We start from the raw sequence: 25,548 nt of genomic DNA, 5'->3' as shown, positions 1-25,548 counted from the left end.
TGGACATTATTACTTTAATCATGAAACTGTGCATTCCAGTGTGTTATTACTTTACATATAAATTATGTATAACAAAGCTTTAATTGAAAATTACACTTCTTTATTCACAACTACTAAAGTTGGCAGCCAGGTGACATCAGGCCTGCACTCCCCAGTTTTGGGTTTTCGTGCAGGTCATCATTAGCTGGCTGACCTGTAAGTTGAACCCTGACCCCTCCCCATGGGGCACAGCTGAGGCTCGCTGGTCAAGTCTTAGGCCTGGAGTATAAGAACAACAATAACCAACAATCATCCAAATTAGACTGATATGTCATTTTAAATAATTGAAAGACAGAGTCTCAAGTTGTGCGCATTAAAGCCATACTGTACTGTGTTTAAAATACTTAGCATGACTAGATGAGAGAAAGCAGAAAGGAAGTAGATGGTAAAAAGCAAACAGACATTACAGTTTCACCGATGGCCTCAATGACTTCCCTCACGTTGCCTTGGGCCCACCCTGGGGTCTCTGAAGTGGCTCGTTAAGCACAGGAACATCGACTCAATTACCGAGGGCAAACACGCTGCTACCGCTCGGTGTTGTGTTGGTTGGCTCTGACAGTCCCATGGCCATCCTACACCCCCCCCCACCTCCGCCCGCAGCCCCCTTGGCCCCTGCCGTGCAGCGCCGGAGCATGTGAGCCCTCTGTGCTCCAAGTGATAGAGTCAAGCTGTTCCTGCTGAGTGGAGGTCAGGGTCCTTCAGTCAGCACCTCGGCCCTGAACAGAGCACACAGGAATCCCCCCCCCGCCCCCTCTTCCCTCCCCAACCGGGCTGAAACTCGGCTCTTTCTCCTCCGGCCCGGGTCCAAATAAACCTGGTAGCACGCTCTCTCTTTTTCCCCTCTCTCCATCTCCTGGCACGCTGTCACTCCCCTCATCAGAATCATTAATCAGACTGGGCAGATTAGACTTCAAATAAAAATAAACTACACCCACCAGCCTCCTCTTAGGTCCCCCAATTTCTGTAGCAACTATTGACAGCCCTCCTCCCCTTCTTCTGCTTAATAAACCCAAGACTAGTTGAAGATGTCCAGTACAGCCATCTGGTTGAACATTTGAGCACTTTGGCAAACTGGGGGGGGTCTATTACTGCATTATTGATATAAACAACTTACCTTATCTTCAAGGGTAATGACTCTTGAGGGCTAACCTGCCATCCATGTAAATACACAACAGATAACCCTTATCAGTTTGGCACCAATAAAGCCAGTCTGCTTTCCAACTTTATCCAAAAGCACATATCTTTTATAGGGATTAAAGGGATTAAATGTGCAACCTGAATGTATTCAGGCTTATGTTTTATCCAGTGACTGCTTTATCCTGTCTCTCTTGGCTCAGACAGATAGGAGAACTGGAGGGCAACAGTGCCACCTTTGGGTGAGGCTGAGTAGCACAGCTGCAGCAGAGCTATCAGTACAGTAAAGCCATCGATGAGTATGATCACCCTGTGTCTGGGCTGTGGCACCTACATGGCTTTTTGGCAGCATATGTTTGTAGTCCTGCTGTAGTCTTCCCTGCACTGGGGGGGGGGGAGAAGGGCATGGGAGGAAAAGGAAGAGGTCTGCTGGACTCTGCTAGGCCTTCAAGAAGCTGAGGCTCCCCGGCCAGGTCTATGCTGGCTGACTGACAGGCGGCCCGCTGACTGTTTGTGTGTGTCCATGGGAAATGGGGCGGTGTCGCTGCAGCGACGGCCCTGGGGCCATCCATCAGTGTCATTGGGGGGGCAGGGTGCAGGGTGGGGGGAGGGTGGTGGGCTATGGTATGTGTCACCTCCAAGACTAATGGACAGGAAGTACAGCCGGAGAAACAACAATATTTGCAGAATATATATTCAGAAAAACGTTAGGGCCCGGTCCGCATTTCTCGTACGATTTCAACAAAACCTTGAACGCGGCCCTTAATCCTGATTGATGAGCCTGTTTATTTAAAAGACGCTCGCTCCGCAGCCGAGGCTTTCACTAACCTGATCTATAGCTCTGAGCTTTTAGAGTGTACATACACTACTTTGCACGCAGGGAGAATGATCATTGCCCTGGTCGTCACATGACATGCCAGTGACACTAACTTGGGCAACTAGTGACGATCTGCATGACTGGCACAGCAGCTACAGCGCAAAACCCCCAGAGAACACTGAGAAACTGGGGAGAAGGATAAAGAGAGAGCAGAATTAACCCAGGTTATTTTCAGAGGACCAAACTAGTATCTACCCACTGTCACTGAGGGACCCTGTGTGCTCACTAGTGTTCAGAGACCGAGGGACTTTAACCTCAGCAGCCGGTCACCGTGGCGTCCAATCCTGAGCGTTTAGTGATGTTGACCTTGACCACCTCCTCAGCACAGGTCGGATGGATGCCTACTGTCTTCAACAAGTGGGAATATGTTGCCCCACACCTGTGACACACACACACACAGACACAGAGAGGTCATTCAGGTTGCTTCTGCTCAAACTGCCTTTCATTATTTCTGCATTGTCGTCTACATGTGCTGAGATACTGATATACTGATACTGTCCTTATCTACATTTTATATGACTGTGGCACATCTGGTCAGTGTTATCTACAATTATTTAATGAGTCCTGTAATTTCTTTTAATTTTGTGCAATCTATCATTTTGTAAAAGCATGTAGACCTTGTTTAAAAAGAGATGGGTTTATATGAGACTCTTGCAGTAAAATACAGACTATTAGAGAGAATATTAAAATGACTATCTGAGATGCAATAAACTCCTCAAAGCAGGCATCTCATCATATAGGAAAGTAAGTAAAAGCTAAAAGTACCAGTTGTGAGAATCAAAAGTGAGATTGGCTGAAACTGTTTGGTTTTCTGTAAGGAATGACGTATGATAAGTATAAGAGTGTTGAGTGTGATAGACAAATTCCACAAAAATTCTACTCTGCACATCCTAATGACTTAAAGACAGAACTTATCAGCTCAACACCATCATTATTTTATTTTATCTATTTATATTTATTTATTTATTTATTCTTACATTTTTATCCTACCTCTATTGTTTCCTCATTGCAGATTCTTGAGAGTTATGATAGCATTTATTGAGTTCCTATTTTTAATGATTATTTTTCTTTGTTTGTTTGCTTGTTCTGACTATGTAAAGCACTTTGTGTTACATTGCAATTTATGAAAAGTGCTATACAAATAAAGTTTGATTGATTGACTGATTGATTGATTGATTGATTGATTATTTGGATGGTTGTTTCCATGAGGCATTAATGTACTAAAACATGAAATGTACCTTACATTTACCTTAAAATCTAGGATTTATTAACAGTAACTTACTGGAAGCTCATAGCAAAGCCCTGTGTGACCTCTCCAGCATTTGGACCGGTGAAGTGCAAACCAAGGATCTTCTGGTCTCCACCTTGCTCGCAGATCACCTAAAGAGGCAGGAAATCAGATTTACATTTAAATTAGACTATTGTATTTTTCAGTCTCTGTCAATGTGTCCTTTAGCAGCAGTCGGATGCCCTCTAACCTGATATGTGAAATATGTCACTTAGACGAACACACAGTACAAAGAACTACATTATCTAGTGTATAATCTGCCAAAAAAAATCTACTAAGACACCTATTGTATAATAAATTCACTAAGCAGTATAATCCTACCTTAATATAACACTGGCTGGCGTCTCGTTCTGCAAAGGTGAATTCCAGGGGCTTGTAGAACGCATGGTAGACCTGCACAGACAAACACAGAGGACGACTCATACAGTACAGTATAAACAGGACAAATTATACAGAGTGTATTACTGTGGACCTCAATTCCGAACACTTAGATTCTGTATTCTGCCCACAGCCAGTCGGCATTTGACAGTGATTTGAAAATAGCCTCCTGTTGTTCTTTGCTCTGACCAGCTGAACTTACAAATGTGCAAACAAAAACTACAGAGGGAGTTTCCAGCAGTGATGATGAGCTCCGGTTGTGCACACTCTGAACTATCTAACAGCAATACAGATTTCCAATAATGCATTAATGATAGTAATAGTGGCAACACTTCATCTAAAGAGCAGTGTGATGCCACTCATGCAAAATAAAAACACAGACATTTTACAGTTATATTTTTAGATTATGATATAATAAAAAAATGAATTATATTTGGTGGATGATCAAGGGACAGCCCACCTGAATAACAGTGTAGATATAAAGTCTTATGAACGCTAATTCAAGCTCACTGTTGTGTACAATCAGTCAAATCTGGATATTAGTCTCAGTGTTTGCTCATCACGGTGATGGATTTCATGGATTTTACTCCTTACTGAAAATGTGTGTATTGTGTTTTCTACGCGCGAGCGTGCCGACACAAGTTTTTGAGGGCCGTGCAGCTGTCGGGGGCCGGTGCTACGCGAGGCTTCAGATCTCTGCGCGCCTGTCATCACCCCATACACACCTCAATCAGGCCTCCTGCTCGCCTGTCAGTCACGGCGAGGAGCCCCACCTTGCCGGCTAAAGCGTTTATCGACGGCCTAGTGCAGGTGTTGGCTAGCATCTGGCACGCTGCTCATGTACACAAGAGCGGGAAACACAGAGCTGCTTGTTTATGCATTGTATGTGTGTCTCAGTGAGTGTGTGTTTAGGGGTTAGAGGACATTCTGTGTTTTAATGCAGGTTGATGGCAACAGCAAGCCTCCATTATTGCCACTGTAACTTTCTTTGTGTGTGTGACATATAGCCATTCATGAAACTGAAGTCATTTTTCAACACATCACAGTCACAGTTGTGGACCAATGCTACACCATTATATCTTAAAATGTTCTATTTTAAAAGGAGAGCAATTTCTACAGTATTTTACATGCAATAAGATCAGACATTTATTTAATTTAAATTTGATTTTAAATAATTTTGTGTTTCAAAGTTACATTTATAATTTATAATGTATTAACATAAACAAAATGTTATATCTCATTATATCATTACAAAAAGAGTATGTTTTATGTTATGTAGCATTTAATAGCATTGTGAGCACTTGAAATGCTCTATGGCACAAACACTGCAGTGTTAAAGGTTCAGGTAAGAACTGAGGCTTTTCTGGTTTATAACTATATCATTTTTTAACCACTATATATTTTTTGTATAGTGGTAAAAGTTCTATTTAAATGTATATTCAATTATAAATAAGTCACCCTGAATAAAAATAATAATAAAAACAAACCCTGAAACCTATTTCTGGAAATGTTTACAGTTGGAAATTCACTGTTTGCAGCAGTATTGCAGCAACACATCATACCTCTATGCCGTCTTCTCCATGTCTCTTCTCAGCCTCCTCCTCTGACAGACCCACACAGCCGTACTCCAGAGGGGTGAACACAGTGGTGGCCACCTGAAACACACACACAAAACTAGAAACCTTTCTCTCTCTCTCTTCCTCTTTTTTGTTGTTGTATTTTATAATGTTTTTAAGTCTCTAATTTCATAACATTTTAACAATTCCACAATGATGCAGCCATGTATATCTGAGTATGACAGAGTGAGTTCCAAATGTATTGCATAGAAATTTATAAATATATTATACTATATATATATATATATATACATACACACACACACACAATAGTGTATATATTATACTACACTATTGTAATGAAACAAACATTAAAGTAATAGTTGGATATTTTGGGAACGATTTTTATTTGTTTTCTTGTAGAGAGTTATATGACAAGATCAACATGACACCAGGAGACAGTTAACTGTAAAACAAGTGGAAACATTGAGTACTGTCCAAAAGCTTAAAATGATATAATCGGGCCTACCAGCACCTGTAAAGCTCACCAACTAACAATTTATAACCTAGTTTGTGTTCTGGTAACCTCAAAGTAATGACAAGATGAGAATTATTGGAGTACACATACACTTAAAGACATTATAAAGTAAAATGTCTTCCACCAGCAGCCACAAAATAAATATCAAAAGCTAATGTAGATTATTTGTGGCTGTGAGTCATTATAGCATCAAATAAGCCACATCGGGGCAGAGGGTGGGGGTCCATGAGAAATGGTTCTAATTTGACTCAAATGAAGAATAAAACAATTGGCTCTAAAGGCCACATAGAAGCTGTGGAAAGATGGAGGGAAACGATCAGACTGTGTGTGTGTGTGTGTGTGTGTGTGTGTGTGTGTGTGTGTGTGTGTGTGTGTGTGTGTGTGTCTTACATTGTCGTAGTTCATGAGCTCTTTGGTCTGACCGGCCAGTCTGCGGGCGAGGAGCTTTCCTGCTTTAATTGCCGTTGGGGTCAGCTCAGGACGACCCTAAAACAACAGACACATTTCCTTATTTCAGTGTACCTACACACACATATCCACATGGAGACACATACACACACACACACACACACACACATACACACACACACGAGATACAGTTGTACCCTACAGAGACAGAAAGTAGTAAGTACTGAAAATTTTAACCATCTTTTAAAACAAAAAAACATCCCTATCAATGTTTTTGACTTTCTGGATGTCCGCCAAAGCATACAAACACACAGTCATGGATACACACACACACACACACACACACACATGTAACTTAAGAGTGCTGGAAACAGTAAGGCTGCAGGGCAATTCTAAAGGCATGACTTAAACCTGTAAAATTACCACTGCACATCCTGTTGTCCAAAACATCTCCTGCACCTCTGCATGTATGTGGATGTCTGCTGCTCTAGTGTTTCCAGTAACTATTTACACACCAGACAGACAGCGTACGTCATTATAATGCATTTCTTGGCACTTCTTAGAGGTGTCTCCGAAAAGAAAACAACAGAGCGGTGGACAAATTGAGCGAGATATCAACCGTCATCTTTAAAAAGATGAAAAAAAAAGAAAAAAGAAGCCTCCTGCTGCTGTGAAAAGCTGACAGACAGATTGGGGTGAAGTACGACTCATCAAAGTGAGCTGTCAATCAAAAAGACGCTGTGTGTGTGTGTGTGTGTGTGTGTGTGTGTGTGTGTGTGTGTGTGTGTGTGTGTGTGTGTGTGTGTGTGTGTGTGTGTGTGTGTGTGTCTTGAGGCCTGGGAGGCAGGAAGGAAGCAAACAGCTGGTTGGGGTGAGAAAAAAAGAAACACAACCCTGCAACACTAACATTACAAAAAGCAGGGATAACTACTATTAACACGGCTGCTTCAGCTTAAAAAACACAGTGCTGAAGTCAATGATTATCTGAGGCCTCACATGATGGTCAATCTGCTGCTAAATACTTACTTACAGACTAAAATATCATGTATGTGTGCAAAAAAAACATTTAGAATGACGACTAATTACAAAGTTATCTTTAGGTTTTTTAGAAGGCATGAAGTAAAAAAACCACAACCTTAATTTAGTTTAACTGTTTTTCTCTAGAGTTTATCCACTGTACATCTTTACAGCAGATACACACAAATCATAATAAGCTTAGTTAATAGTATGGACCTACAGCTTAGTAAAAGCAAGCAAAGTAAAACCTAATATATAAAATCATAATACAGGGTTAAACTGAACTGAGACTGATAAAAAGTTAGAAAATAAGTCAGAATTACATTTGTCCATATTGCATGAATTTTCTTTCAAACATGAAGAGTGTTGTGGTGACTGGTTGTGTATTTAATGAGAGGAGGCCCAGATCAATGTAAATTCTGTCCATGGTTATAAAAGTAGAGCAAACAATGGCTCATAATAGCTGGTTTGTGCAATATTGCACAATTGAATTGAAAGTCCAGATGAAAATAACAAGACATAATCCAAACATTGACCCAATCTGAGTAGTTCTCAGCCAGTTTGCATGCTTTTGAGACAGTCCCTAACTTCAGCTCTTCTACTGTCATGTTGTGTGATGTTCCAGGCTTCAATGTTGGATCATGATGTAAAGATAACAACTTCTGTGCAACTTCAGTCAAGCTTTATGCTGCACTGCCCAACACATCTGGTTAAACTGATAAAACCTTATCGAGGGTGAAGCTCACTGTGTAGCTACTGAACTCAAAAGTATCCACACTTTTTGTGTTTGTGTTTTTAAGCCTATTAGTTCACATTTTTAAAATGTCATGATAGAAGTCATGCAGTTTGTGTACAGATAACAATCACCTTTATTACAGGATGTCTTTGATGATGAGGAAAAAGTATAAATCTGATGATTATGAGCCAAAATCTGAAAGTATAAGGAGCTCCTGATTCCTGTGATTTCTAAATGGATTTACGGGTATTTACTGTTGTTGGACATCAGATAGTAGCAGTGTGTATGATGTCTGTGTGTTTCAGTTTGAGTGAGTTAAGACTAAGAACAAAGACAACTAATTGTGTCCTTTGGGTAAACTGCCTGTTCACCCCACATTGTCTGTTCATATCCAGATAATGTATTTGTATTTCATTACATTCCATACCTATAACAATTAATTCCTATCAAAAAAAAGGATTTAATTGATTGTGTGATGGTTAAAAATCTAATGTGAAGCTGCTGTGAGTTAATGTTTCATTCCACTGGTGTTGGTTTCCTCATAGAGTTGACAGACATGTGGGCTGGCGGCTCAAAGTATGAAAAGCATTTACAGTAACTAACACAGTTCATTTCTACAGTCTAAACTAAGACTTATAATTATGTGAAGTGTTTTTCCATCTTGACTGTTATTAGGGCTCTTCCTGCTGACAATGCCTACCTCGCCGATGTCACCGAAAGCATAGATGTTTGACACAGAGGTAGATTCATCAGCACCCACAATTATTTTCCCCGTCTGGTTGTTGAGTTGCACACCGAGCTTGTCGAGACCCAAGGTTTTGGTTTCTGGAGCTCTACCTGAGCTCAATGAGAGGAAACAACAGAGGGAGAATACTGTATTACAATTTAGGAGAGAGAGAGGCTGTGTCTATGAATTACATTATCATTAGTACAGATACTGCAGAGAGGAAGCTTTTCTTAACACCTACTGTAGCATCCAGCTGGAGCATTAAGAGTGAGAGCTTATAAAAACAACAAGGCTGTCTAAAACTAACAAGATGGATATTCTTCTCCACCCTGACAAAATGATGAAAAAACTAATGAATGCTGACATAAATAGATGATTGATTAGTAGATCAACAGAAAACTCATGGCCAACACTTCTGATTCAGTTCAGTCAATTAATTAATAATGAACTCATTTATCAAGCAAAAGATGCCAAACATTTTTTGGCTTCAGCCTGATAAATGTGAAGATTTGTTGCTTTTTTTGGTTTTTAATATCTTTCATATTTGCATTTGTTTTTTGGTGGATTGGTTGTGTGTGTGTATTATGTGTTTTAGTTTTAATTACTAAAGTAAAAATTCTATTACTTTTATTATTTAATAAGAACCTTATTTCTTTTTTTACTTATGGTACCATAAGGATAGCTTTTCATTTTGTTGAACATGTACAATGACAATAAAGACTATTCTTATTCTAATTCTAATTCTATTATAAAGCTGTCACCTTTGGTTCTGAGAAGCTGTAATTAACTTTTTTTTGTGCTGACATTTTTTAGTTTAAATGATGAATCAAAAAGGACAGATTAATTAATAATAAAACCACAAAAATTAACAATTGACAGTTTGAAAAACACCAGTATTATTTGTTTATCTTTGCATATAAATTGAGGTTGAATTTGCTGTTTAATTAGAAAAGACTTGCACAACAAGGGACAACAACATCTGGCCAGCTGAGATTGGAGAACTACAGCAATGAAGAGCAGAAGAGAAACTGATGAGCATCTGGGAATTAGGATCCAATCAACCCCTGGGGACATCTCAAGGTGCGATTTCTGACACTTCCTGGGGGACGGTTGACTGACGCTGTCGACACCGAGTCTCCATGGTGATGGAGCATGGACCGCACCCCCCCCCCCTCCCCTTCTCCCCCCCATCCTTCTCCGTAGCTCCTCACAACCTGCCTGGGTAGCATAATAAACACCCGGCCCTGAGGTACCCATGTAGATGCTATCGGACAGCAAAAATAACAAACCCCCGAGACCCTTTTTCCTGGCTGGAGCCAAAGAACAACGTCCTCCCCCTATTCTCAGACCGGAGGGGCTACAGGGACCTGTCTAGTACTCCACAGCATGGGTGGTTGAAGGGGATGGAGAGCGCAGAAGGGGAGGAGAGACCGGCTCCCAAAAGCAGGGCTTGTAAATATTTTCGTGTCTTGTGTGGGCACAATACTGGAATAGCCTTGTGTGTACATGTCATTCACTGGTGTCATTCAGGAGTATATCCCAGAATATCCTGACATTTGAAGAGGTGTGGTGGGTTGTATTGTTTAGAGTTTGTATGAGTTTAGAGAGTTTGTGTCCCATGATGGTCTTTATCCCTTTTTAGAGGCTTTACCACTGTGACATGAATCTAATTTTGGAGGTGAATACTTTGCAGTCTTGTTTATTGAATTCCTGCATTAAATATTAGTATTGGCCAAAATATCAGTATTGGCTAACTGGTAGACTCTCTCTTTGCATATGTGGCCTTCCTGTCTGTAGCTCTGGTCACTGCAGCAGGAGCCACCACAGCTCCATTGTGTGGCGAGGACACAACAACAGTGGACTGGCTGATAAGCGACTTGGTCGGAGCTTGAACACACACACACACACACACATTCATGCACACACCATGGTCTGACAGATAGACCAATATGAACAAAGCCTGTTGTGACATTAGGAGGAAGCTTTCAGACCGCTAGGCTAATTAGCTGCAACAAAAGTCTGCGAGTTGAAATGAGAGCCGAACGCTTATCTGATCAATCAAATGAAACAAAGACAAAAGGCAGAGCGATGTGAGGGGGGTGGGGTTGTTTTTCTTAGGGGGGGGGGGGGGGGACAGATCATACAGAATGCCAAAAATTGATTATGTGTTCTGTTTCAGGCCAAAAAAGATTTTAAGATGCAAATTGATAAAGAGTTGAGTAGCTGTAGAAAAAAACAATGATGTAATATGATAATTGTAAAGGAAATGTCATAAAACTCACTGTATACAGTTTGTTGTGTCTTAGAGAATTACTACCACTCTATGTCCAAGCATTAGCGGTTCATAAACCACACTTAAACCTACAAAGTCACTGCTCTCCATGCTTTTATTTCAACTCACCATGAGTACTGTCAGTCATTTTACTTATCTCAGCATGAGCTTTCTCCACCATTAGCAACACTTTACACTGCAGACAGCGTTTAAAGACTAGGAGTGATGGTCTCCTACTGTACAATAACATACTATTTTTCTCCAAAGTCAGAGCAGTTCTGGTTATTTCACAGGAGAGTGGCAGTGTCAATCAAATCTGATCAAACCAAACCCACACAGTCCTGATGAGGCACATCAGTTGACTGTGTTATAAACTCATATAAATAAGGATTCTTTGTCTCCCACACTTTGATTGTTGCTTATTTATTTATCATAATTTAATGCTGTAGAGAAATTGCCTAAACAATTATACAAGTAAGGCTCAGCAATGTCATCTCAGACCATTTGACTCATTCTACTCTTTTTTTAAACCAAATTTTCCTTGCTTTTTTCAGAAGCATTTTTCAAACAAAGTATATGTATGTAAATGAATAAATAATTAAATGTCTTGTAATACAATACTTTAGGATTTTGATCCTTTGAACACAGACTCAGACTGTGAACATTTAGCTGTTTATTTTCTTTCTTTACTTCCATTTCTGTAGAATGTGTTTGTTCTATCAGAAAGTTTCAATTAAGAGATACACCTTTGATTTGAGAGTGAAAATGATTATTGAATGGTGGTACATTTGTTTGAATTGTATTGCTTTAAAGTAAATATTAGGTTTTAAATGCTGCTACTGCTTTTGGAGTTGATATGTATTAACTTCTAGCAACCAAACCCAAGAAACATCTCTACACATGTAGTCTATATTTACATATCTACATTTTTTCCCACTTCACATGCTATTCCACTATTATACTCTAATTAAGTGTTTTCAAACCCAAAGGGTCATAGAAAAAGACTAAGCGACAGAGCACCATCATTCGGCAATGCTCTCATTAACTTATAATGCTAAGAAAATGTTGCATAAGAAATACATTTGAGTTGAAATTCCACAGATCCTGCAAAAAAAAACTAAAAAAACAACAAAAACACTGGGAAATCCTTGAGTACTGTAGAGCGTGGCGAGGAGAATGAGTAATGTGCTCACTGTCCGCATGCAGACAGGAAATGTGGAAATGTTCTGTTTCCTGGTGTGTTTCTGCGGCCCACCTGGACATGGGAGCGGCCGTGCGACCAGGAAGGAGCAGGGGGGAAAGGTGGAGGGAGGCAAGGGAGGCAGGGCCGGGGAGAAGGATGTAGCAGACGCTGGTGATACTGTCCCCCCGCTCCCCTCTGGCCTTTAATAACTCCACAGAGGCCTGGGACCCTGCCTGGCCTCTAGTGTAAGGTCACAGTAAAAGGGAAGTGGCCTTGTACTCATAACTCCTGCACATATACATCAAAGAGCAGAGGCCACGCTGTTACTGTTTTCTCACTAAACTGTATGGGAACAAAAGCTGTCACAGATATAGCCTTATGTGGTTTTAGTTGGTAACACAACACTGTTTTGATATAAAAAGGTGAAGGAGCTTCAACTTGTGGTGATGCTATCTGACAAAAATTACATTTGTCAAAAAGTAAAAGGAGTCATGAAATATATAAAAGGTTAAAAACAGGCTAAAATACTTCTGGTGTGCTGTGGATTGAAAGTGAGCTGGGTCCTTGACTGAGCTCGCATGGGAATTCTCATAAATAAAAAGGAAACGTAAAGGTTGCGGCATCTCACGCATGTCAAACACCGACTGATACATGCTCTCAGTGCAAGTATCATTCTCGCCCTCTGTCTCACGCTGAGATGATGTGGGAATTCGGGAGCGAGGGAGGGAAGACCGAACGTCATCTCAGCTGCAGGGTCACGCACATCCTTGTTGCTGTCACACGCATAGAGCGAAAGGGACCCTCTATATACACACACACACACACACACACACACACACACACACATTCAAATAAAGCACAGGTTTGGCTCGGAAGCGTGGCGTTATCTTTGAAAAAGTTTTGACGTGGCCTTGATGGATGTTCGCTCCATTGTTACTCATTCTGCTGGTGGAATGGGACAAGTGAACGCTGTAGAATAATGAATGGGTAGAAGGTGAGGAGGAGGAGGAGGAAGGCTGGCAGCAATGGTACGGCGAAGTGCTGCGGGCAAGGGATGGTGCAGTGACAGATGCGGGCTCGGTTTCCGCAGGGGCTGGCACGGGCAGGAAGAGCCCAGAGAGGGAGAACAAAGAGGGGAACGCTGTGACCCTGTGCCTGGGTGCATCCTGCCCCATCCTGCCCCTCTCTAACCGCAGAGCCAGGGAGCTAGTGCTGGGTGATTAACACTTCCCCTGGCCATCCCCATCAGTCAGGCTTTATTACTTTGTTTTCAGCCTTGATTCCCCTGCTATCTGCTGACACTGCACTCTATTGAGGATGACAATGAAATTGACGGTGGCAAGGGGGGGGGGCAAAACAGTGATACCAGCGTTTTATTTCGGGGATGTATTGTTACATCAAAGAGAAACAATACAGGCGGTGAATCCCATGTAATCCCAAGGGAGAGTTAATTACTGTACTGTTGATGCATCTATTGACTATCAATTAAACAAATATGCTGAGTTAGCTTTATGTAACTATTCTGATATTTTGAAAGGGTTACTCCACCAGATTGTAACCAGAAAAAAAATGATTTGAGTTTTAAGTTCCTATTATGGGCTGAGCTCCAAAAACACAAGATCCTATATCCCATAATGCTATTTAATATCTTTTACTAGTCCCTTGTCGCCCGTTAAATGCCAACATCTTTCACATCCCCCACCATCAGTTTGCAATGCTTTCTTTTGTAAATCTGTAGGCTTCGTATCCAAGCTGAGATAACACGATGACATCATCACAGTGATTTTTCAGACTGTAGAAAGTCTTACACCACAGCCAAAGATGACATTATACAACTGTTTTCACTGGCTGCGTAGTATTGTTCATGACGAGTAAACTGATCATTATGTGAAAAAACAAAGTGGGAGATTGCCTATACAGATGTGCACTATGTAAGAGACTCGTTATTTTTCATATCTAAACCTGCACTCCATTTTATTTTGGCCACTTGGGAATGGTGCAACAAGCTCTATCTGATCACAGTAAATCACACCTATTATTATTAAGTTCTTTGAAAAACTGTGTGTAAGTATTCTGAAGAAAGCTGATCTACTGCTGTTTTGAAGGCAAAGCATGGTCACACCAAATATATGTGACATAGGTTTCTTCTGTTTAGTGGACTTTGGATGAAGTTAATTGATGAATAAAATCTATTGAAGGCATCCTCGCTTACCTTTTAGTGCCTAAAACCTTTGTACAGCACTGTAGATACTGGTTAACTGTTATCTCCAATAAGCAAGAGATACACAATGGATTATGTATTTTGTTTTTTACGTTCTTTATTCTTTACTTCTGGGATTGTAAACCAGTCCTGAAAAGTCAGTGCAGTAAAAAAAAAAATGCCGCAACAGATTTACGTACATGATCTCAAATCTGATGTAAAAAGCATGTCGGGACTTAGGTTTAAATCATGTTTCATCAATCATCGGGTTACTCTGGTTAAGGGTAGTGGAGAGTGACGAGTCAGCGCCGGTGCAGACTTGCTGTTGTGGAGCGGGTGAGAGAAAAGAACTGATTGTGTTGTGAAAATATCACATTCGACATTAATGTAGAGTAAATGCAGATTTGTTTCAGATTCACGTGAACTAACCCAGAGCGGACACACACACACACACACACACACACACACACACACACACACACACACACACATACACACACACGGACTCACCAACTGCCCACAACACGGAATCGTAGGTGTCATTGTGTTCGTTGCCTGTCTGGGTGTCAGTCCAGGTCACCTGAAAGGCTCCTGAGGACAGTTTGTCCACTCTCTTTGGGACACACTTCCATGCAAATTTAGTTCCGTAAGCTTCCATGTAGTCTGTCACTAGACCTGCCATTTGCTGCATAAACCAAGAGAAAATACCCAGCATTAAGCACGACAAAAATCACTATAATAATGTCCAAAATATAGCCTGCAGCACAGGAAGCAGCCGTACCTGATCAAACCCCCTGAGGGCAATGCTGCGAACCATCACTGTGGTATCCAAGCCGATGCCCGTGAGGAAGCCTGCACACTCCAGAGCCACATCTGAGCAGCAGCAGGTTGAGGATTATAGTGTTTTTAATGAGTTGCATATGCAGCAGTACCTGAAGTGTGGCCATAAAAATAAAGACATTCTTCCACATTGAGTAGTTTGCTTTAAAAATAAGGTGAAAACAGTCACGGAGCAGCATATAAACAAGACAATGGTTGAATGGTCTTTGGAAAAGAAGCACAATATTTGTTTTGTAATGATTTCCCATATGGCAGAGAGATAATATATTTCACACTGAAAGCACTCTATGCAGTTGCAGATATGGAACATTGAGTTTAAAACAAATGCTGAGAGTCATTGGTAATATTTCACGCTGGTACGCTTCCAATGTTAAGTTTATAATTTCACTCTTCCTCAAATGATCACCGGCGGACTTGGTGCAGTGGCTCCATTTACAAGCTCTCTGGCAGACAAAAAGGATACAGCTGGCTCCAACCACAAGCCTGCAAAACACAAATAAAGAGCAGCTCTTTAGCAGAACTAATAATACAATCAAAATACAGGACGTGTATATGACAGTCAGTCTGTGCGGTGCACTTTGGCCAAATAAAACAAAGCAAATCCAAAGCTGAAAATGTTTACTTTAAATCCTAGAATTAGAGAGGTGATGAATTACAAAACTTCATAACCTCTGAGGGAAGTGAAGAGGTGTGAAGAAAATGTAGAAAAAGGGGGCCAGTAAAAGCTATTTGTGTGTATGTGTGTATAAGAGTGTGTGTATGTGTGTGTGTGTGTGTGTGGTCCAGGTGAATCACACTTCAAATCCCACCCTGAGATCCGTGGCGTTGAGGAGGGCTAATTGCTAGCGTTTAAGCTAATCCCTGCGGATGGGGTGTGCCATGTTCGGGGCTCAAGTCCACACATCAGCCCGCTGAGTGACACCCATCACCCACATGGATGAGGCCCCCTCTCTCAACCTTGTTTTTAACCGCTACAACCCAGACCTCCATACCTTAGCTCTGCTCTACCTGACAGCTCGGCCTGCCTGCAGCACATCCTGCCCTTGTCCTTACTAACACTAACCACAAAAAGCCCCGGTGCCCATCCTCCCGATGTCTGTGTGATGCACAGCTGCACTTAGCACGTATTGTGAGGTGGCTTAAAGAAGATTAGGCAAAAAGCTTTAGCTTGATTCTACACTTTCATCACTGAGGACCGGTCTCCTTTCCCTTACCCCTTCTTCTTCTTCCACACTGCGTTTGATTGTATTTCACTCTGTTCTGGAGTCTGTACAGCTGCAACACATTTTTCAACCAAAAGATGATATTGCTATAGTTCCTGCTGACCCTTTTAAACAATGGTCACATTGATGGCAGGCAGCTTTAAGAAAGAGAAGCAGCAGCACAGTGAAACAGTTTATCCAGCTTCATATGCAAGTACTCTATGTGTAGGTAAAGTAATATTACCTATATCACAATCCAATATATACCAGCTACACAGATAAACTTTGCAACATGCACTCTGTTCACCGGCTTGGGGACAAACCAAGCATATAACATACAGGAGAAGCATTCAATTAAAACAGGTCATGTACATTTGAGCATTTACTACAAGTACCATTATATCTATTGCATCATTGTTCAACCTATTCACAACTTACTGCTAGTCTGTTCTCAAAATGTATTTCACTTCAACTTTCAAAACCAGAATTACAATACAAGGTCAGCCAATATCAAATACAAACTTTCATTTAGATTCTGAGGTCCTCCATATATATTATTTTTGGGGCATTTTTGCCTTTATTAGAAAATGGGTATGAAATGCAACAAAGGTTCCTTGCTAGACTCAAACCAGGGATGTTGCAGAAATTACACTTGTAGGACCTTAGTTTTTTATGTTTTTGTTCAGCCTTTGTAATTTTTTTTCTGTATTTATTTCCTTTCAGGTTTTTATGTTTCTTCACAAAAGGAGGGCACATTTCTCTTTTAAAAGTTATTCTACTCTTTTCCTAATCTCAATGTTCTCCATCTATTATCTATATTTCTTGTATTATGTATTTTGTTTTCTCTTATGTGCAATAAATTAAAATAAAATAAAAGGAATTCAATATCCTTATATACTGTACAACACATGCTGAAATAATCTTACAGTAGTATGAATGCATACAGCTATTAGGTGACATTAGGAGAATCTAATCTCTGACAGCCTTGCTTTAACAGTTTGATTTTATCATGTAGTGAAAGTCAGTTTGGCATATCCGCACTAAAATGTAGAAACATCAATCCATTTTCTGCTCTCTTTGATTCTCATCTATGTTTGACACAAAGCGCCGCGCTGGATTAAGGAGAATAACAGAGGCATAAAACAGTCAAAGAGAAAGAACAAAAACTAATGTGGGAGTCACTGAAGGAGAAAAGTAAGGCTGGTTAATGTGTGATGATACAATGAGTCTCATTATTCCAGTTGGACTCCAATCTGAGGTGACTAATTGGACGAGGAGCGACAAAACAAACAGATTATAAAACTCTTGAGACTTGGCCTCTGACAGTGGAGTGGTAGCGTGTGGTTTGGAGCTCCAGCAAAGACCTCACTGTCTGTGGCTGCTTGTTAATCTCAAGCAGTTCTTCAGAAGCTTCAACACTGATTAACGAAACACACTGGATTTGGATGCTCTTGTGTGTCGGTGGAGAACGTGGGTAGGTTTTGTTGCAAATTAATCCAACTTGGATATTTTTTTATTCAATGTTGTTTACATTTCCTGATAGTGTTTCAGTTTGACCAGTCTCCCCAGGCCACAGATTTTTGGTCTGGCCAAAGTTACACGGGCTGTATGGCAACGTAACAGAGACAATGGCTTCAACCAGCCATTTGACCATTTAATCATTGAAATGATAAACTCATTTTGTCCAGTAATGTTTGGTTTAAAAATGAAAACAATTCTAACTGCTGATCTGAAAAACCGAGACTCCGTGACGCCTGTCAAAGAGCCCACTTTTACATTTCCATGCCAAAATATTTTTCCTCTTCCGTTCTTGTCAGAGCAAGAAAGAGAGACAAGACAATTACTAATCATGAAGTTTTCGGAGGCGGTGTATTTGATAGACAAACAGAAAAGTAGTGATGTCATTGATTACTGATACAATAAATAAATAAATCAAAACTGTATTTAAACAAACTGCAACATTTCAAATACTTCTGAAACAGATGACATTTAACTAATTTTCTACTTTTTATGAGTAAATATGCTGTAATGCAGATTTTTTTTCTTTCCACTAAAATATGTATATTCTGTGTTTTAACAAGAAGTAACTGTTTCATTTCTTAAACATAGTAGCTCATACTGCTACAGTGCTCAGTGTTTTATTATGAGCATGTTGGCTAGTGTGAGACATTTAGTGACTCTGTTAATGGTGTCATTTAGGCCCAGGCAGCATTTATGCAAGAGGGACTTGGTGATTACTTTGTCTCTACAATTTCAGGTATGTAGGTTTGTACATGACCATATATTCTTTTATAATTAATATCTTAATTTGTTTTATGAAAATGTTCTTAATCTTTTTGTGATGTTAATGTGCATATAGACACTTGTGCTGGATCCTTTCCTGGGAACTCAGACAACATTGACACCAGAGAGACCCTACTAATGCTTTTGTTTCTCTAAAACTTCAACAACAAACAAATGATGCTCGTGCCATCTGTTGTGCTTTGCAATAAATTCATGAAAGATAATTGCAGGTGGTGTTGACCCACTAAACAAAACCTACATACTGCTCCAGCTCATTAAAATACGGGCCTGTTCCAAAACCAGTATCAGAGTCCTGCTGTCCTGCTGGCACGTGCTCAGTGCTGTCTCCTGATAGCATGATGATGGCAGCCAACTCTGGGCTTAGGCCCCGGGGCCAAATCTGTCGCTCAGGTGTGCATGTGCTCCAAGGCCCATTAGACACCCATCACTCGTCCGGACCCCCCTCCCACTTCCACTCCATCCCCCGCCTGCAGAAACAGCCTATCGGACCGTCACCTGCACAGCTGACAGCTCTGTGGCACAACAACATTACCAGCTCTGGATAATGTGTGAGTGTGTGTGTGTGTGTGTGTATGGGGTTTAGTACCCTTATGAAGGAAGCTAAAGTTAATAGTATTTCACAGCTAGTCACTTTCTGCCTCTGGGGGGACTACAGGACTCCCACTCTGGCATCAAAGCACTTCCTGTGTTCAAGTGAGCGGATAATTCTGCTTGGTATACAGAAGGTGTTTGGTTGAATGGGTGAATGCTACAGTGGTAATTGTGTAAGGAGCACAGTGCATTTACCTTGATCATCTCTGTTCACTATGAATGATTTTCTATTGCCACCAAGTGGTCAAAAAGGTGAATAGCAGACTGCAGTATACATTTCTGAAGAAGTATTGTGAGGACACTGATCATCATTAAAAAAACACTAAAAAACAATGTGCTCTATAACCACTGTCAAAAATACACCAGCTCTAATTATCAGCCAGAACAATCAAAATGTATTTGATAAAAGAGAACATAAATAAAAACAATTAAAAATCTCTGTGGCACAGGTGAGGACAACCTAGATTCATATGCAGCTTTAATATTGGAAGGTTATTTCCGCTTATCTGTCACCGTGAAGCAAACAAGCACAGCAGCCCAGGTACAACCGCAGCCGCTAGTCACCGTGTGCACGTCGTGCCAAGAGGAAACGTCAGGGAAAGACCAATTAACCAGGTGATGACAGGAGCTAAATGGCTGGATTTAAAGGGCTTGTTCAGTAAAAGGTCAGGATGCACGCCGCTAATCTGAATCATGAGGCGAGGACAGGCTGACAGGATGAGAGAAAAAACAAACTGTGTGTCACCGATGAATGATTACGGTGCGTGACAGTGGGGATGTGGCGTGTCGGCGAGCGAGGTGAGGCGGCGGGTAGAGCGAGGCATTAACACTGCACAGGTGAAAAGGTGCTGCTTCCCTTGTGGTTCATTGTTTAGAGAGCGACGCCAATCGTCCTACCTGTGCTAAAACATATGCGTTATAGGGTGATGTCATTATGTTGGGACTGAAGCAGAAGACGAATTGATGCGCCAAGATTAACTTTCGTCATGTCAGAAAAAAAACAACATTGGTGGCAGGTTGGAAAAGCAAACACTGATTGGGTAATATCTGTTTAATTATATAATAATATATAACATAAGGTGTGTGTGAGTATGGGGGTGTGTGTGTGTGTGTGTGTGTGTGTGTGTGGAAAGGTGGAGGGCCCACTCACGTTTTTCCAGGTGACTTCTTTAGCCAGAATATGTCGTCACTAGTGATGCCATGCTCTATTGCTCCTGGGATCTAGAATAAGAGTTAAAGCTGTGAACATAACCCCTAATAACCTATAAATCAATCACGGATAGATCTATCAATAATGTTCAATAGGACAAACAAAGAAAGAAGATGTGTTAAGGTTTGTATGTGTGCTACAAACAGCGTTGTAATAAATCTCCACTTCAGCTTTTGGCTTGTCGGTTGGTGTAGGTTATCATTTTCTCAGTTGTCTACAAAGACATTCTGGCAGGCAGAGAGAGAGACATCTTGGGGGTGAGTGATGAAAACAATGATACTTACATTTGTGGGGTACTTGGGCCGTCCACCCGTAGCAATCACGATATTCTTGGCAGTCAGGATGGTCTATATGAGAGGGGAGGAAAATTGTGAAGTACCAGGCATTGTTCATATCCTTCAAAAAACAAGGAAATGTCAAATGAAAGCAAGTGGTCTCTACAGTATTCTGCATTAAAAGGAGATGATGGAAACATTTTCAAATCATTGAAACAAGTCACACTGCTCTCTGTAGGTGGGGTTAGGGCATATGATTTTGCACTTCAATTTACACATTTAATAAGAAACAGAAAGAGACTTATCTAAATGCAGATGTTTCTATTTATTCAAAAGAAAAGAAAATGATAAAAACAGAAAGGGAAAGCAAAATATAAATTGTTAAAATATATATATTTTTAAAGGATACAGAACAGGATGATGTAAGAAAGGGCAAATAAAAACCAGCCTCATGAAACACTACAATTTATCTAATTTATGCCATTTTTTTCAACTGATTTGCAATGAGCAGCACACCTCTTTCCCTGCTTTGGTTAGTCCTCTGATGGTGTGTTCATCCACCAGGCTTCCTTTGATGTTCAGATATTTCACCTTCCTGCAAAACACAAGATAAACAGCTGGTTGCTCCTGGCGATGCTTAGACCACTGAAATGCAGATCACACAACTGCTGTAGATCTCACACACTCTCCCTCTGGTTATAAAGATACTCATTCATATGCTTAAACTACATCTTGTAATCTAAAAAGAAGTAATGAAACATATCACATAGGAGAAGTCACAGGGTTGAACAACACAAGAGGTTCTGTAAGCTACTGTATTGTCTTTTACCACTACAAGGACAAGGGATGTACAGTAGATTCAATGTTAACATATATCTCTTTAGGATTATGAGGGAATATTTCCTTTTTATGAGCTTAGTTTGAGAGAGTGACACATTTTAAGTAAAGCAACATATAGACCGTCTTTTTATTGACATTCTGTATCTGTACACTGTATCTGTATCTGTACAAAATTAGTCTGCTAACTGCCAAGTATCACTCACACCAAGTTTATTGCTTAATTATTACTGATTAAAAGTAGAACATTCATTTAACATCTGTTCTCATTTAATCGTTTCTTTGTAATTAATACACTTGCGTATTGAACAGGCTCACGTTGCTAATTATTCATTACAATCAAATAAAAATCATCAGCATCATTACTTATATGCTGATCTTACTGAACATATGCGCATATCACTGAAATCATATTATTGCAGGTTGAGCTTGGGCACATTCACACAGAGGTTAACACCTGTTTGCCCTCCAGCCAGCTACTCAATCAGCATGTGTTTGCTGACTATCAATCCTTCAGCTGTGTGTACCAACAGAAATGTACAGCCTTCAGCAACTTATTCATGGCATAAAAATGAGCAAAAAATTAAGAAAAAACAAAAATATTTTATGGTAATTTCTGCTATTTTAATACATTGTGTGTTCACAGCACTAGAGACTAATTTGAAAATTCAGATAGATTGATATTCTTACTCTTACTAGGAGGTAAGAAAGTATCATAGGAGACTTCATAATGTCATCTGAACCAAGTCCTCACATCAAATGGGAGGAGTGACTCCCTAATTTCTACTCTACTACCTTTAAATCAATTATCAAAAGAATCCCCATTAAAATACATAAATAAATAAAATGAGTGGAGCTGGTGTCACATACTTGTCCTGGAGCTGAACCCGGTGACCCCAGTTGAGAGAGCGGACGTGGTTTTGAACAGCCTCTGCCATGATAGCCCTGGGAAACACACAAAAGGTACCATACCACTTAAAAAACTAGGGCTGCAAATAACGATTAATGGAAGACCCTGATTAAGCAGCAGAAGTTTGGGTGCTTTCAAAAACCTGCAGCCATCAGATACTTGGCATTTTTGGCTTAAACATCAATAATCATTATAATTGTTGCCTATTCATTTTCTGTCAATCTACTCATCTAACTTTTAGTCATAGTGAATAAAAGTACTATATTTGAGAGTTCCTGGTTAATGTGGATGGTGAGCAGTGGACTGTGTAGAAAAGACCATCCAAAGGTTATAAAAGAAATGAGAAACAATCAAGAAGAAAGTAATCATATCATTCCCATTCAGAGTTAATGTCCTAACCTCAAATAATGTCTTTGTCATATTGCAGTTATGTCACTAGATGGTGCTGTTACGCTACTCTGTTCTATGCTGACAGCGTCTCAGCATGAGTGTGACCTCTCCTTTCAGTTGATGAGCCGCTGCCACATACAATATTGGACATGGTTTAGACCTACCAGTCATGGCAGATTGGTCCTGGGATCTGCCAGCCATACTTCTTAGCATCTTTGACTGCTGTGCCAAGTAGAGCAGCCTGGTGCATGAGCTTCTTAGGAATGCAGCCAACATTGACACACGTGCCGCCAATACCCCACTTTGTGCCTGTTTGGAAAAGCATTTCACACATACTTTACGATCTTTGGATAGTTACACACATATTGTGTTGAGAGAGGAAATGTGTTTTTGTGATTTTCCTTAAATGACAACATAAAAAATAGATTTCACCTTTAACAGATGGCTCCACATAATCTAAAACAGCAACTTTCTGTCCCAACTGTGCAGCTGTAAACCACAAACACATGTTGTCAGGGTATTATCAGATAGAAATCACTGAGCAAAGATCAGATGAGTATTAAGGAGACACAGACATTTGAAAGATCTCACCTTCTTTGGAACAGGCAAGCCCTCCTGACCCACCACCAATCACCACCAGGTCATAGTCATACTTCACTGTGTGAGCATAGTGGATGATTAATAGTACATACATAAGAACTTGGTGTTAATAGTAGAGTTTTGAGTTTATCAGAGTTGTTTTTAATTGGTGCCCTATGAGCCGGGAAAAGTGAGACCTATAAGTGACATCCCCTCCAATTAAGCTGATTGACTCTTTACTGAGGCTATTATACTGGTGTACCGTGCAAGGATCATAACAAACAGCCTGCTGGAGTCAGTTATGTTGATAACTGCAAACTTAGCGAGAGCTGCACACAAGCAAGAGCTACTGATGGACAGTCAAAACATCACAGAGTCTGCCGTCTTTATTTGAGTTTGTATTGTGCAACAATCATGGATGCAACTAAACAATGTGTCTTTTGCCTATTTTTGATGCAAAAGTTAACTTCCAGGTAATTTGAAAGGAGCAGTGTGTAGAAATCAGTGACATCTAGCAGAATTGACTTGATAGAAATAGAATACAATACACATAAGTAACTTGTAATCACCTGAAAACAAGAATCGTATTGTTGGTACCTTAGATTGAGCCCTTTATAACTACATAATAGGTTGCAATCTGCAACCTCACCACTAGATGCCACTAAGTCTGAAAAAATGCACATTTAACAGTTCGCTGTTCTGTACTCAGAGTTAAAGTCTTTCAGAAAACCAAGTCAGGTTTTAAAGCACCACATGTTTAGAATGCAGAGTTTTCAGTCTGTTGCCATTCTCTCTCATGGTCCTCACTGGTTACTGGTCAATGCTGCAAAGCTAACCTGACTGCAGCACCAGTATTATAGCTGCTGCTAGGTGCTGCAGGTTCTTCCACATATGCTGATATTTCAAAGTATTTAGTACAGTATGATATTTTAGTTTCTGCTTTTCTCTGTTGCTGGTGTGACATGGTTGTTTTGGGATACACATATTTGACAGTCCTTGAAGGCATCACTACAGAGAATGAGTAAAGGAGTTTGTAGTCTAAGGCAGATATGTAAAGTCAGCCTGGTGGTGCAAAACGCGTCAATGGGCGGACTTTTGCTGACTAATGAGCGGGAGCTCTGGGTGCAGTCAACATTGTTAAACATTGTTCATTTGCATGGTCATATCAAGTGAATAGCTGTCACATTTACAATGTGAAAAACTGTGAACCAGTTCTTTAATGCCATGTCTGGCGAGTTCATTTGGATTTGGGACTTTTGTGATATGACTCGGTAAACTACAACACTTCCTTTCAGCATACAACACAGCACAACTCATTGTATTACACTGACGTTTACTTAATCTTGACGTATCGGTTTTAATGGTAGTCCGTCCATAATTCAACTCTGACAATACCAGCAGTTTAAACACTTTGAACTAATGATACTATATAGAGATAGTTACTTGTTGGTCATTTAAAATGACCTTAGCATCCCTAGTGCTCCATAGGACCCGAGTAGTGCGTCACTTCAACAAATAACTTTAAACAGCACATTTAAAAAGCTTATTTGGCTCAGCTTTCGATTGTTTGCCTTATATCTTAAACATAACATTAAATATAACTGTTAATGACCGAATATCCTCAATATGATGTAACGTTACGTCTGTTTCTCCAGATATATGAGAAGCTGTGCGCTGACAACACCTCCAACTGTTCACACAACTTCACTCCGTGTTTCTACACAAAGATATAACATCACATTACCTGTCAGGTTTCTTATTAAAACATGTAAACAGTTAGTCCTTTTCCACCGGTGTCTGCCTCTGCATAGGGCAGCCATGTTGTTATTATGAAAGGACCGCAGCTGGCTTTGGGTTGTGCAGAGAATTGCCTGAATGAAAAAACGACAAGCTACTCAATAAAATGTGTTGATATATAATATATTGTTCATATTAAATCAAAAATAAATATAATTAAATGCTAATTATTTACAGGTAACGTAGTACCTGTAATAAATACATGAACAATGTGTAAAATAAATAAATACAATTATTTTTTTTAAATAAAACATGACCAT

General features: G+C 40.2%; 1 protein-coding gene across 1 annotated transcript; it reads right to left on the bottom strand.

Moving 5' to 3' along the window:
- On the bottom strand, positions 1-25,314 carry txnrd2.2 (thioredoxin reductase 2, tandem duplicate 2). Its single transcript, XM_053325084.1, has 17 exons — positions 25,236-25,314; positions 23,504-23,569; positions 23,345-23,401; positions 23,077-23,221; positions 22,483-22,557; positions 21,292-21,370; positions 20,785-20,847; positions 20,441-20,511; positions 15,657-15,676; positions 15,135-15,226; positions 14,864-15,038; positions 8,672-8,808; positions 6,201-6,296; positions 5,279-5,371; positions 3,660-3,731; positions 3,333-3,430; positions 1-2,429 (listed from the first exon to the last, which is right to left on the bottom strand). The coding sequence occupies exons 1-17, from the start codon at positions 25,309-25,311 to the stop codon at positions 2,306-2,308; spliced, it is 1,539 nt and encodes a 512-aa protein (XP_053181059.1). The 5' UTR covers positions 25,312-25,314; the 3' UTR covers positions 1-2,305.
- Between the last annotated feature and the right edge of the window lie 234 nt (positions 25,315-25,548).

The sequence above is a fragment of the Scomber japonicus genome, chromosome 9 (assembly GCF_027409825.1).
Source record: "Scomber japonicus isolate fScoJap1 chromosome 9, fScoJap1.pri, whole genome shotgun sequence".
Lineage (NCBI taxonomy): Eukaryota > Metazoa > Chordata > Actinopteri > Scombriformes > Scombridae > Scomber > Scomber japonicus.
This window is presented reverse-complemented; position numbering and strand designations above follow the sequence as displayed.

What these genes read in the sequence shown, in the direction of transcription:
- txnrd2.2 (XM_053325084.1), bottom strand. Translation starts at nt 25,311, where the DNA reads ATGGCTGCCCTATGCAGAGGCAGACACCGGTGGAAAAGGACTAACTGT. An exon ending in GCTTGCCTGTTCCAAAGAAG is followed by an intron (nt 23,402 to 23,503) that starts GTGAGATCTTTC and finishes TGTGGTTTACAG; the next exon opens with CTGCACAGTTGGGACAGAAA. An exon ending in GGCTTTGCTATGAGCTTCCA is followed by an intron (nt 2,430 to 3,332) that starts GTAAGTTACTGT and finishes TGTGTGTCACAG; the next exon opens with GTGTGGGGCAACATATTCCC.